Here is a 14,471-nt window from a genome sequence, read left to right on the forward strand (position 1 = left end):
AAACATGACTGGATTATTTTCCCAAAACAGCGTGTCCCAAAGTGCTTTATTCCTTTTTTTAAACAGTGATTTGCCAACAATTACAATTTTCAATTTGTTAATGAATGACACGTCATGTATCTTATACCACTTATAATTCAGTTTTATTCCTGTATTTTTTATTCAATTTATTGATTCAATTTTTATTCAGTTTTATTCCTGTTCAGTTCTATTCCTGTTATCACTTTCATTATAGAAACTATTAACAGTCGTTCCTTGACCAGCCACTCTTTTTTCTCTTTATTACTGGAAAACACAAATTCCTCTGTCCTGAAGACTCTACCATGGTGGATAACATACTCACTGCTACTAAGCACTGACACTGGAGACTCCTTCCAGAAACCTTCACCATATCAACAATTTTAGGATTTTCCTGTTTGTTTTTGTTTTTAATTCATTCATTATTCATCTTAGATTACGTGGATCATCCAATATACAAATCCCTACGAATTAATTGTTACCATAGAAACTGTAACCCTCACCACCACTATTAAACACATAAAGTATGTACACAAACAGTATTGTATATGAGCCATAAGGGTATAAAGTGATAAGCGAAATATCCCTTTGCTCTACCATGAATCTTGAAGTAGGCTCATGCTAAAGTAGCCCTATGGAAAACCAGTGATGTTTTTTGCCCCCATATTTACATTCCACGCAAAAAAAAAAAAAAAAACTGGAAAAAAAAAACTGATACAAAATAAAAGCCAGGATACCTAATTCCCTCCGAGCCCCATCTCGGCTTTCATTCTGTATTTCTTTCTCTCTAAGTACAGCAAGAATTTACAGCTCATATCTTGAGCTAGCAAAAATCTAATTTTCCTCTCAACAGACCATCTCCAGCTGGAATATGTACAAGCAACATCTGAGGCAGTCAATTACAGCTTCTCAGTCTGCAGCATGCATAGTGCTGATTTATGATGTGCTGCACTCTGATGGAGCTGTGTTTAGATGTTTCCCAGCTCTCACTGGTTGAAAATGTTAGAATATGCGTGGGGCTGATTTGTCGTTGGTTGTGGTGGGTTTCAGCTTCACCGTCGCAAAAGGGTTTGTGCCTCTGAAAAACGCCAACACAAAGGTTTGAGGAAATACATTAAACAGAGAAAAGTCAACACAAGATTTTTTCCACATATAACTGTTGTGTTAAACACTTTTATGTGTAATTTAGTTTTATTTGTACCTCGGGAAAAGTTCTGGTCGAGAGCTGTAGTTATCTTGTTTCTGCAGGAGAAAGCATAAAATATTAGAGTTGTAGTTTGTTTTGTTTTGTTATTTTTTTTGTTGTTGTTATTTTTGCTCTTCACCCTGTGTGGAAACTTCTATTCCCGAGGCAGAATTGTGTAGTTTCTACGTCAGCCATCTTATACCCTGGTGTCTCACAGCTTTTCATGCACACACAAACGCACACGAAGTAACTACTATGAAACAACATGACCTTGCTCTGAAAAAAAATTACAAGACCAGCATTCGAACCACTTGAAAAACACACCATGCAAGGACCACACACACACACACAAACAAACAGACCCTCAACAGCTGGAGCTGCCACCCTGCATCCACCAGAACGACGGCTGAGGCGTCATGGAGAACAGAACTTTGCCACAGTGCCTCTGCTGGCCAAAGCAGTGAACTGAGACTTAGCATTCAGCACGCAACACACTTCATCAGCAACATTTAACATACACTTTGACTACATTTTCAAAAGGTTACAAAAATGCACTAAAAACCAAAAAGCACTACTAAAATGTGAAAGTTGGATGAAATGTAAAGCAGCGCTTCTCAACCACTGGGTCACGTCCCACTTGTGGATCATTGTCTGGGATCATTACGAGATATTTTCATAAGAAATAGTACAAATTGCCAATTAGAAGTGTATATTTGCTATCGTCGAATCATATTCATATCTACAGGTTCACGTAAACAGCCGTACATAAAAGGCTGACATTATTTCTTAGCCGTCCAGTCATAGACCTCAATCAAGGTCTCTTTCCGTAGCATTGTTCTTACATATGCACTAGTTCAATGCACTGTATTTGTCTGAACACAATTTAATATCTGGAAAAATGAATCCTTTTTTAAATTTAAAAAAGAAAAGAAAGCATATAGTCAATTCAGAAACTCCTTCTATTTCGAAGGTAGCAAAATGCGTTCGTAAGTACAACCCGGACTATATTAAATACGGTTTTACTGCTACAGTGGATGAAAAACTCCAGTGTGTCGAGTGTGGTGAGGTTTTATGACCTCAATCAGTGGAGGTTTTTTTATTACGAAAGCAGGCCATGGTAACAGGTGGGCCATCGATGACTGCCATTCATAAACAGTGGGTCGCAGTGGACGAAAGGTTGAGAAACCATGACGTAAAGGATGTGAAAAGAACATGCTAACTTTTAAAGATTGGTACTTGGGTCAAATCTGTCCGTTTCCGGTTGAGCTTCGTTTGTGGTGCCACTAAATAGGCTAAAAAGGTTTTAACCCGTCATGTCCAATACATAAATTATTAGAGTATAACATGATACCCAGCTAACTTGCCAGCTGTCAGTGATTGACAAAAGAATGATGTTATGGTATATTTTGGCTAAATAAATGTTAAATACATTTAATAATTTATGACAATACAGATAAACTTAGATACTGACATTTCAGCTGTGTCTAATTATGACATTTGAACTTGTGAAATTCCTGACATATCTTTTTATAATGGTAAAGGTTCTCATTGCATTTGAGTAGCTTCTCTGGCACTGAACTGCTTACATTACATTTTCATGAACACTTAAAAATCATTCATTTAACATCTTTAGTTTTTTTGGTTTTTTTTACCCTTCACTTGATCGTGACTTTGCCCACTTCTTTTACACTTACTTTGTTTTCTGAAGAAGTGGGTGTGACTGGGTGCGAACTGTTCGATTTGCTTGGAGGTGGTGGTGGTGGTGGAGGAGGAGGAGGGTCATTTGTTCTGTTGCTAGATGATTGGTCAAGAAGGTTGCTCATACTTCTACTGCTTCTAAGTAATCCGCCGCTGCTGAAAGAGAAGTCGAACGTCATGAACAAAAAATTACATCGTCTGTGCTGTTTGGGTTTGAGATCTTGGCTCACCTGAAGTCCGGCAGTCGAGGTGTGTCTTCCATTGGACCAACATATGCAGCTGGAAACCAGCCTTGTCTAAAAAAACATATACATAAGCATAATTACCACACATATGCAGTAAGCTATAGATATATTTTTGCGTTAACCACATTACACGAGTGAATGTCACATTGTTAATAGTTATACCACAACAATGTTTGCTTTTTTAATTCTGATTATTCGGATAGTATTGATTAATTTTCTATAACAGCAGCTCTGACAGTGATACTGGCTCTCATTCAAATGACAAGTTTATATTAATGCACTTGTTCAAATATGGTATAATTTCTTATGTAACTGTTCATTCTTCTTCTATTAGACTTCTATTATTATTCATTACTAATAATAAACAGATTCAATAATGCATTGTTATTTAACATAGAAATAAGTTGTAACTTAATGATTTCTGGTTTCTTGGTAACATGACGAGCATTTTTTTTTTTAAACTTATTAACTTCAACTGAGAGAAATAAGAGAGGCTGGTGAGGGAATGACTGCTTATAACTGCTGTAACGTAAGTGATAACAGGAACTAACTTGTTTCACGGATGTTGCACAACATTAAGTATAACTATAAACTGATAAAAAAATGTTCTTTAATTAATACAATATTAATGACTGGCAAAATTGCTGTAGTATAAGAGGAATAAAGAAACATGCTGCTGTAGGTAAATAATTGACGGTATTCCTTGCATATATACGATTTTTCAGTTAAATCGGTTCTCCTCACCGTGCTGAACTCTCAGAACAACCGTACAGCCATCCATTTCGGGGCTCTGGCACAAGTACTGTAATGGTTTCTCCTTCGGAGAATGGTAAGAGGGTGGAATTAGAAGAGGGCGGGTGTGGTACCAACGCTCGCATCATCCTACCGCCACCTGATCCGCGAGTTTCTCCAAATGAGCTGGAGCGGGATCGAGTTGGTTGGGGGGATGGCCCTAGAAAGAGAGACACAGACAGACAGACAGACAGGTAGACAGGCAGAAAGGAATCAAGGCATAAGATGTGGGTTATGTTACCGACTGAGGATTTAGATTTAAGCTACGTTCACACATACAGCGATTTTATAAGTTGCCAGACACTGTACTATGAATTTACCAGTAGGTGGTTGTACTACTGGTTGCCATAGTAACATTTATCAGTGGGTGGCACAACTAGCTTACCACTTTTGACAACAAACCAGTTTTCTTGCCACTAAAATTAAACATTTTGGAGGAGAGCATTTGTATATAAAATTCGCAGCCATTTATCTGTGGGGAAAATGCAAGCACTGAACTGTCTTCTCCCATTGGTATTCACTGCACCAAGTCGCTCCAAATTTGCATAGAGTTAAACATTTCTCAACTTTGTCCTATTGCTGGACACGCCCACATCCAGTCGCCAACGGTCGCTGTCACTCATGTCACTGGAAGTCGCCAGCTCTCATTGAAAATGAGTGAAAGGTCTCTGGTCGCTTTGTTGTTGCAAGTCACTGTATGTGTGAATAGCCTTTTTTCTTTTTGCTTGTGTTCTGTAGTCTCACCTCTAGAGGGCACTCTGCCTAGAGGTTGTTCTGCCCAAGCTTGACCTTGATCATTAGCCTGACCAAAAATGGGGATAGCAAAAATATTAACAAAATTTGTCTATTCAAATAAATAAAATGATGTAAACTGTTTTATTGTTATGAAGCTTCTCACCACCATGTCTTCTAGTCTGGATGCAGTGCCTGGACGGGACCCCCTTGTCTGATTCACCTGCTCTCTCCAAGCCTCTGCTGTCTGCTGCAGGGTGCTCCCTGTCTTTAGTGGCAAAATGAGAAGGATAAACACGGTTCTGCACTTTTTCTCAGCTAATCACCGAGTGATTAAAAGGTACTGTAGGGGTGGCAATGGTTCTTTATTACTATACTTAAGAATCACATATAATTAAGTAGACCTTCAAAATACTTAATACAAGCCACAAAGTGCCCCTCTTCTCTCATCTAGCCAATGACTGTATGCTACACATTATTCAACTGGGCTCGGTTTACCATTTTAGTTTGGCATCCAATCAAGTCCATCATTGTAGAAAAAAATATATCAAGAATCTGTAGTGACCTTCTTGTGTAGTGTGCATCTGAATATGGATAAGTCACCAGACTGCAGTGTTGAACTTGAAGATGAGCACCCCTGGACCTACCTCAATAAAAATGTTCAATATTCTGGAGTCAGCAAATAATTTGAGCTGTCCATCTAATTTGAAACAGCATGCTGAGGTAAGTTTTGCTCATTTGCTAACATTACCTGGCTATGTTTAAGTAAGTTTGCTTTTTTCATTTTATTTCTTTGCTTATAGCAGGTAAGACTAACATCAAGTCCAGTAGCTAACATGATTGGCTAGGCAGCAAGTCAAATACTAGCTAAAGCTAAATCCTGGTTATTTATATGATATTATATTTTTTATTAATTCATTAGCAAAGTTAGTCATGCACATGATCAGCGAATTTATAGAGACTGGTTTTTTTTGTTTTTTTTTTTACATTTTCTGCCTTAAAATGAATTAGATTTAGATAACCAATAAACATTGACATTACATTAATTGCAGCAGATTAAAACATTTACTTTTAATACCTTAATACTCGAGTACATTTTTAAAAAATCAACTTTTTTTTTACTTTTAGTATGATTTTAGTATGATTTTGACAAATTATCTATTCTTTCACTTAAGTATCATTTCTCAGTACTTTATTCACTCCTGTTAAAATGTAACTACAAATATAACTGAGACAGATTTATGTTTGAATTGGGAATCAGTATTTTATAGCAAATGTACTCACAAAAATGACGAGGAACTTTAGTTAGTAAACTTACTAATAGACTCCAAATGGTTAGAAAAACTGTACTCGTTGTAGCTTTAACATTAGGATATTGGAGTTTTCTACAAGAAACTCTCAGACACTGCTCTGCAAAATTCCTTGATCGTGACTTATTGATCATACAGCTGAGAAAGTTTTACCTTGGTCATGATATATACGATGGACTGAGTGAGTCCGCAGTGTTTCTCAGCCAGAAAGCGATATCTTCTCTCCTGTTCTTTCAGGGCTTCTCTCTGGCTTTCCCGCAGGAACTGCACATATTCATTAACATCCTACACACACCCACATTGCATTGGTATTATTATCATCTTCCTTCACAGATACTTAAATACCAATGCTGGTCAGCTTTATCACATCTCCTCTGCTTTTACCTGACTGTCTCAGAAACCAACATATAGACTATGTTTACATGCACATCAATATTCTGATATTAATCGGAATTTGGAAATATTCTGATTAGTATTGAGTCATGTAAAGTGAGTCATGTCCGATTGCCCAATTCAGATTAAGACAATATTCTGATCCACCCCTGGAATATGCCTGTTTTAATCGGAAATTTGTTGCATGTGTACACCTTATTCAGAAAATCCACTGAAAGGAGATATATGCGCATGCTTAACCCACAAGGAATTGTGGGTGCTAAGAGATGCTTAGCTGTAGGCTAGGTATGTAGGAATGGCAACTCAGATGCACTTACAACAGCCATGTATACAGGAATATTCAGATGCCTGTATGCATATAAACATCATATTCGGAATATGGCTGCAATCCGAATATAGACCTTAAACCAGTGGTGTCCAATCTTATCCGCTACGGGCCGACGTAGGTGCAGGTTTTTATTCCAACCAAGCAGGAGCCACACCTGATTCCACCTGTTTAATCAGTTGATCTTGGCTTTCAATAGCCTCAGGTGTGGCTTCAGCTTGGTTGGAATGAAAACCTGCATCCACACCGGCCCTTTCCGGATAGGATTGGACACCCCTGCCTTAAACGTTATTTGATGTGCATGTAAACGTAGTCAGTGACTCACCTGTGTACCCCCTCTCCTTAGCTGTCTCTCCAGGGCCATTGCCTGGTTCCTCACCTCAATCTCATAGTGCCTCCTACTGTCCTGGAGAAATTATGTGGCATCATCAATAAGTAATCTTTATTTTTCAAATTTCTTGAATGTTTTTAATGCTGTTAAGGATTGTGCAACTGTTACTGACAAATATGTAGTCTTTATCGATCCTGGTGTTATTTTCCATTTCCTGTAGGACTTCATTATGGAACCAACGAAACTAAAATACAAAGTTACACAACAAGACAGTGAGGAAAAAAGTATTGTAACAAAATCAGTACAGTAGTGAAAATTACTCTTGTTTTCACATATTCTAAGAGTAAAAAGTAAATGATTGTAAGTGAAATTATAAATCATGATTGTTACAATTTACACAACTCAGTTTGTGTTGCAACAGTTATTGTTTAGAGGTGAAGTTAGCGCTGGTACACATACAAGCAATTATCCAATCACCCAATCAGCACAAGGCATAAAATCATGCAGAAACAGGCCAGGAGCTTCAGTTAATGTTTACATCAAACATCAGAAAGTATGTGGCATGGTTGTTGGTGGCAGATTTGAGTATTTATGAAACTACAAATCTCCTGGGATTTTCACACACAACACTCTCTAGAGTTTACAAAGAATGGTTTGAGGGGAAAAACATCCAGTGAGCAGCAGTTCCTCTGATTCCTGTTCTTCAGAGACAGGAGTGGAAGCTGATGTCTTCTGCTGTTCGAGGTTCAAAGTGTTATGCATTCTGAGATGCTTTTCTGCTCTGTAAAGAGCCCAAACCAGTCTGGCCATTCTCCTCTGACCTCTTTCATCCACAAGACATTTCCACACACACTAGATGCTTGCGCACTGGATTTTTTTTTTTAGTCTGTTTGGCTGTTTTTTGCCCCATTGTATGTAAAACATGGTTGGTGAGTGCATATAAGTGTAATTCCCTAAGTACTCTCCACCTCTATACACACATGTATACACTTTATGTTATTGTACAGTATATGGAGGAAGTATGGAGAAAAGAAAAGAAACCAAACCTACCACTCCTGCCAGTTCACTGGTAAGTCTTCTCTGACTCTCAGAAATCTGTATTAGTATGTGACCTGTCAGTACACACATTGTACATTCATACATAAATGAACAAAAAGAAATCTTAGGGATTACGTGTGTGTGTGTGTGTGTGTGTGTGTGTGTGTGTGTAAGGTGTGGTAAGGCTTTTAAAGGTCGCAGCTGTTGGTCAGTTATCATTTATAATTTATGATCACAGAGTCATCTCCATTACCTGTTAGCTCAACACTATAATGCACACACACACACACACATGTGTCCTGTTTCTCTCTCTCTCTCTCTCTCTCTCTCCCTCTCTCCATTTCTACAAAAGACACCCAATTCACAAAAAACACATTACAAATTTTAAGGAAACACACACGCGCGCACACACACACACACACACACACACGCGTCTAGGAAGAAGGGTTTCGAAAAAAGGTACCGAGTGAATGATAAAATGTGTTCTGTATCAGTATGTGTAAAAGCATCAAAGTTAACAACACCAATAAAGACACAATAAAGACACAGGGCTCAGTAGAGTGTGTGTGCTATTTAAAAGCTCATTGGCCTGTTGGGCTTTGACAACTAATACCTCAACACACACTAGTCCCTACCCAGTCCACTAGGTCAGTCAATTAGGCTTTAGAGAGATTACAGCGTAGCAGCTGTACAATGTGAACAGGACACTTCATTGTGTAAAATACTCCACTGTGTACAGCTTTGCTTTGCAAGACACAAAGAATAAAATATTAAAATTTTGTTGAGGAAAAAGATCTTACCTAGTAAATGGGATGACATAGTCTGCATGGCCTGTTCACCCATCTTACCAAGAGCACTAAAGTAGGCTTCGCTGGTCGCAGCTAGAGCTACGCACATACAAAACGGACTATTGGTATACATTATTACTCTCCAACATTATGAATGATGATATAAGCAGAGATCATAAACACAAGCTAAGATACAAAGCTGCAGGGAAATGAATGCTTTTATTCAATCACTTCAGTTATACTCTTATTCAATCATCTTCCCATCAAGAAATACATTTTACTTTCTACAGCTGCTTGTGCATCTTGTTCTGTTTTCAACCTTAACTTTATTTCTAAACTATATTTAAAACATCTGATGAAATTTAGTTGTATGAATTTGTATGGATGCCAAAACTAATCGTGTTGTTTGTTGAATATTGCTGTGTTGTTGAGTGTTGCTTGTTGATGCTGTTGATTATTCTCATTTTGTCTTCTGGGAAACATGTAAATAACTTCTATAGCTTCTAAAGGGCAGTAGTAAATGAAAAAAAAAAAGATCTTCAAGAATATATATTTTTGATATAACAATTTACACCTGTTTAAAAGTTTACATCCCCCTGGCTCTTAACATATCATGTTGCCTTCTTGAGTATCGGTGAAAGTTTGCACTTTTTGTAATAGTTGTGTACGAGTCCCTCAGTTGTCCTCAGTATGAAAAGATGAATCTTAACATTACAGTATATAGCCACTATTGGAAAGAGGTCAAATATGCAGAAGATGCTGGAAAAGCAAAGAATGTGCAGGACCTGGAGGATTTTTCTGAAAAAAAGTGGGTAGTTTAACTGCTCAGTACAAACAAGGGACTCATGAGCAGCTATCACAACACATAAAAACAGTCGTTGGTCATCCAGGTAACGACACACAGGATTAAGAATCAAGCGTACGTAAACTTTTGAACTGCGTAAATGAAACATTTGTGTAAATTCAGTTATTATTGTGTCTTTGTGGATTATATGTAAACATCTATTATGTGAAATAGCTTATTTGGGGCAGTACTAAATAACAAAATAAATGTAATTTTTATGAGCGCTCAAATTTTTTTTATTATTAACATTTTTGCAGGAAGTGAGAGAGTGAGAGCACGTGTGACTGCAGTAATGAGACAGAAAAGCCAGTGAACAAGTATCAATATTTATTTATTCATTGTATTTTCTGCATTGATAAAACAACTAAAACTCTGTGAACAAGTATGCCTATCAATATTTATTTATTTATTTGTTCTATTTTTATACTATCAGCATGAAATGAAAAAAAGTGAACTCTCTCTCTCTCTCTCTCTCTCTCTCTCTCTCTCTCTCTCTCTCTCTCTCTCTCTCTCCAATAACTGCATATCAATGGCTCAAGCCTCCATTACTAGCTCTAAAATGATGTTTTGGAATTTGCAATGGAGGCTTGAGATGGTATGCAAAATAAATTAGCTCCACACACAAGAGCGTTTTAAGAACGAAAACCTGAAAAATGTATTTAAATAAAATATCTGAATAATATCTTGAGGTGTGGAACTGTGGCAAAGCAGACTAATTGACCCCGTTCGTTGAACCCGAGGCGTTTATCCACTATCCTTCGTGGCCACATTACCACCTCAGGGTGTGCATTATTTTCTAATAATTCAACAAACCGGAGTCAATTATTCCTTACATAATTGCTGTAATTTTTCCATTCACTGTTACCAGGAATATGACTTGGACTTCACCAATGAGTGGCATGTTATATGATATCATTCCACAGTTACGTGTTTGTTGTTTCAAAGAATTCTTCACAATTCTAACATCAGGTGTTTAAAAAAAAACTTCATGAAAATAAAATATTTTTAAGAATATTGCATTTGTACTTTATTTTCCTCACATTTTATTTAACTTAATTTTATTGTACTATTTTATTAGCAAAAATTACATTCTCACATGTTACTAAATGTCGATGAGGTGATTAACTCTGGTCTCCAGGTTTAACTATTGATACTTGCTTCAAGTTTGAATTTTGCCAGTTAGCAATTGCAACCATGTTCACTAAGGTGTTGTTCATACAAATGTAACTTATAAGTAGGATAAATATTGGTTTATAAAGGTGTTTTATTATTTACCATATTAGGTTTATTATTTAAAAAACATCAATTAAAACAGGTGTTAGTTATTTTGTTAATAGTACATTAATGCTTTCATTAGTTGATTATTATCAACTAATATCATTTTCATTTTTTTTTTTTACTGTTTTGAAAATCCTTTTCATCTTTGCGCCATGTACATCAAAGCCATCTTTATTACCTGGTGTGTGTCATATATTAGTGAACTGTTAACACATGTGACTGTTGCACCTTTTGAATTGTTGGGAAGCCAAAGTTCAGTTTCTTTCCTTTACTTCCTGCCCACCCTTAATATTTTACACACCTTCCATTTCGCTCGAAACTCCCAGCTTTCACACACCTCTCACTCATAGCAGTTAGATTACCTTGGAAAGCCTGAATGTAGTTATTTCCTAGTGCCACTAGCCTCTGCAGGCTGGGGTTGAACTGGTCCATTAGAGTCTGAGAGCGAAAGAGAGAGCGAGAGAGAGAGAGAGAGAGAGAGAGAGAGATTGACGGTCAGTTTTCTCTAAGTCTGAATGGGGTTTCAGTTGCACCAATTAATCTAGGGTTGAACAAAAGGGTAGCCAACACACGTCAACCAGACCTGTACTGTACATGCTGTCTTGGCTTGAAACATTTCAAATAACAGACACTATTACAATGGACACTTCAGTAGATCAGAAGATCAAAGGCCAACCAAAAGCTCACAGGATCCACCTGTTCTATTATAGTCCCTAAATCACAATGTTGTTCATGTCAGAGGCATTTTTTGTATAACTAGTTTAAAAAGAAATCCTCACTATTACACACCCTGCTCATTGGAGGCCTACACTAAATGGTAAATTGTCTTGTTGCTGGGGTGGTACTCTTAAGTCTACTTTTAACATATATCTTAGAATTTTAAAAGTATCCTAAAGGTTCTAAAAGTACAACCCCAATTTCAAAAAAGTTGGGATGGTGTGTAAAATGTAAATAAAAACAGAATGCAATGATTTGCAAATCTAATAAACCCGTATGTTATTCAAAATAAGGTCATTTTGAATTTAATGGCTGCAACACGTCTCAAAAAAGTTGGGACGGGGCAGCAAAAGGCTGGAAAAGTAAATGTTTTTAAAAAGAAACAGCTAGAGGTTAATTGGCAACATGTCAGTAACATGATTGGGTCTAAAAAGAGTATCTTAGGGAGGCAGAGTCTTTCAGAAGTTAACATGGGCAGAGGTTCACCAATCTGTGAAAAACTGCAGCTACAATTTGTGGAACAATTTTAAATAGTAACACTGCAAAAGATATTACAATGACTCATAAGCAAGGAAGCAAGGCATATGTAACTAATTATACAAATCGTGGGTATGGATAGTGAGGCATGAAGTTTTCAGACTCACCATGTAGACTCCCAATGTGGAGCGATGGAGCTGGTCACTGTTCAGCCCTGACATCTTGCAGCTTTATTGTATATTTTGGTATATTGTGAATACCAAACAAGTAAACAATGTCCTGAAAGCAATGACCACTCAGACAAATAGCCGTCCACCGTCTGCCGTTTGTGAACTGCTCTGTGTGTGTGTGTGTGTGTGTGTGTGTGTGTGTGTGTGTGTGTGTGTGTGAAAGAGAGAGAGATGTTGACACTGGGCTGTGAATTATTGAACAGAGGAAGACAGACAAGGTGTGGGTGTGGACTTAACCACCTGGAACAGAAAGATCATCCCATCCAAGCTGGTTCAAGGTTCAAGGTTCTTTATTTGTCATATACATATGACATACGTGTGATGTAATGTAGTTGTCATATCACAGCAAACCGGCGACTCCTTTTCCCAGAATGCACCACGAACTACAAACATGGCAATGACAACTACAACTCCCAAACACACACAGGGCCACGTTCACCATCTCCTGAGTTCTAATTAGACACACCTGCTACCAATTACATTCCATCCACAGAGACTGTTCACACAATTGCGTTGTGAAGTGTACGCTCAGTTGTCTTTTGTGTGTGTCATTACCATGCCTTGATACCCTGTTTGTTTATTCTCTTTTTGACTTTGTTCATGTTTGCGACCTGTCTGTCTGATCACCTGACCTCTGCCTGTCTATTTTTATTGATTTCTGCCTGATCATTTGGAGTTGTTGTTTTATTAAACTGCCATACTTGCACTTGCTTTCATCTGTGCCTCCATTACGTGACAGTAGTGAAATGTTCTTCCTTAGTTACTCCTCCCACTGTGCAGTAACAACAGACCAACAACGACTAAGAATATACACACATGATAAAATAGAATGTAGTAAAATTATATATTGTTATTGTGGCACCATGTGGAGAGGACATCTACTTCCTCTAGGTAGGCCTTCTCATTGTTGTTAGTGATGAGGCCTATCACCACTGTGTCATCAGCAAACTTCACCAGCTTGTTGGAGCAGTGTTTGGCCTTGCAGTCACTGGTATAGAGGGAGTACAGCAGGGGGCTGAGGGTGCAGCCCTGAGGGGCTCCTGTGCTGAGAGTGAGAGTGGAGGAGGTGTGATTTCTTATCCTGACCACCTGTGGGTGTCCGGTTATCAAATCTAGGATCCAGTGGCATTTGGAGGAGTTCAGGCCTAGGTTCTGGAGCTTTCTGCAAAGGTATATGGGGAGAATGGTGTTAAAGGTGGAGGAGTAATCCACAAACAACATTGTCAAATGGTTCCCTTTCCTCTGGTCCAGGTGTGAGAGGGCAGTGTGTAGTGTGTGGTTGATGGCATCATCTGTGGACCTGTTGGACTGGTATGCAAACTGTAATGGGTCGAGGCAGCTGGGGAGGGAGGAGCAGACGTAAGTTCTGACCAGTTTTCCGAAGCACTTCATCACTATAGAAGTGAGTGCTACTGGGAGGTAGTCATTAAGGGATGCAGGACATTGGGTTTTGGGGAGATAAAAACCCCTGTAAAATATGCCTGTGTGTGTGTGTTATAGACTCTGTAATTACAGTAGGTGAATTACACGTGATTGCCTTAATGTCGTCAGTCCTACAGTCTGTATGTCAGTGTAATAGTGAAGGGAGAGTAACCAATTTCCACATACTTCTAGACCCTGTGGTCTCTGTGTGCCTCCTTCATATGTCTTTTTAGTCTAGACCCCTTGACGTCCCACCCTTATCTCCACAATTTCACCTGGAGAGACTGAAAAAGCATTTTACAAAGTATACATTTACACTGCTCATTTTATGCTTCAATCCTCAAAATTCAGCCTCTTGAAGTTGTTTCAGGGATTGGATTTAAATCATTTTAATACAGTACTGTGCAAAAGTCTTAGGCACCCTATTTTGTTATAGATGTTTATTTTATTATTTCTGCAGTATTGAGTCAGTACAACAACAAAACAAAAAAAAACCATTTTAGATTTGCAAACATTTTTCTGTAACATACATTTTTTGTTAGAAATGTGTGGAATGTTTGGAAATCTAAAATGTTTTTTAACAGTAAAGAAAGTAGCACATTACGTAACAGACCTCCATAATGAAAAACCATAATGATGTGTGCTGG

The 14,471-nt window shown here is 37.9% G+C and overlaps 1 protein-coding gene across 2 annotated transcripts; it reads right to left on the reverse strand.

Annotated features, from left to right (window-relative positions):
• Positions 1–27: 27 nt before the first annotated feature.
• On the reverse strand, positions 28–12,463 carry baiap2l2a (BAR/IMD domain containing adaptor protein 2 like 2a). 2 transcript variants are annotated; one of them, XM_053613578.1, is made up of 14 exons: positions 12,340–12,463; positions 11,341–11,416; positions 8,869–8,955; positions 8,081–8,142; positions 7,203–7,274; positions 7,025–7,105; positions 6,135–6,266; positions 4,838–4,939; positions 4,684–4,741; positions 3,892–4,099; positions 3,133–3,198; positions 2,899–3,055; positions 1,220–1,260; positions 28–1,096 (listed from the first exon to the last, which is right to left on the reverse strand). In XM_053613578.1, the coding sequence occupies exons 1-14, from the start codon at positions 12,391–12,393 to the stop codon at positions 1,021–1,023; spliced, it is 1,272 nt and encodes a 423-aa protein (XP_053469553.1). In that variant the 5' UTR covers positions 12,394–12,463; the 3' UTR covers positions 28–1,020. The 2 variants fall into 2 exon arrangements, with proteins under 2 accessions (XP_053469553.1, XP_053469545.1); XM_053613570.1 differs by having other exon boundaries at positions 2,899–3,058.
• Positions 12,464–14,471: the final 2,008 nt, after the last annotated feature.

The sequence above is a fragment of the Ictalurus furcatus genome, chromosome 2 (assembly GCF_023375685.1).
Source record: "Ictalurus furcatus strain D&B chromosome 2, Billie_1.0, whole genome shotgun sequence".
In the NCBI taxonomy this organism is placed as follows: domain Eukaryota; kingdom Metazoa; phylum Chordata; class Actinopteri; order Siluriformes; family Ictaluridae; genus Ictalurus; species Ictalurus furcatus.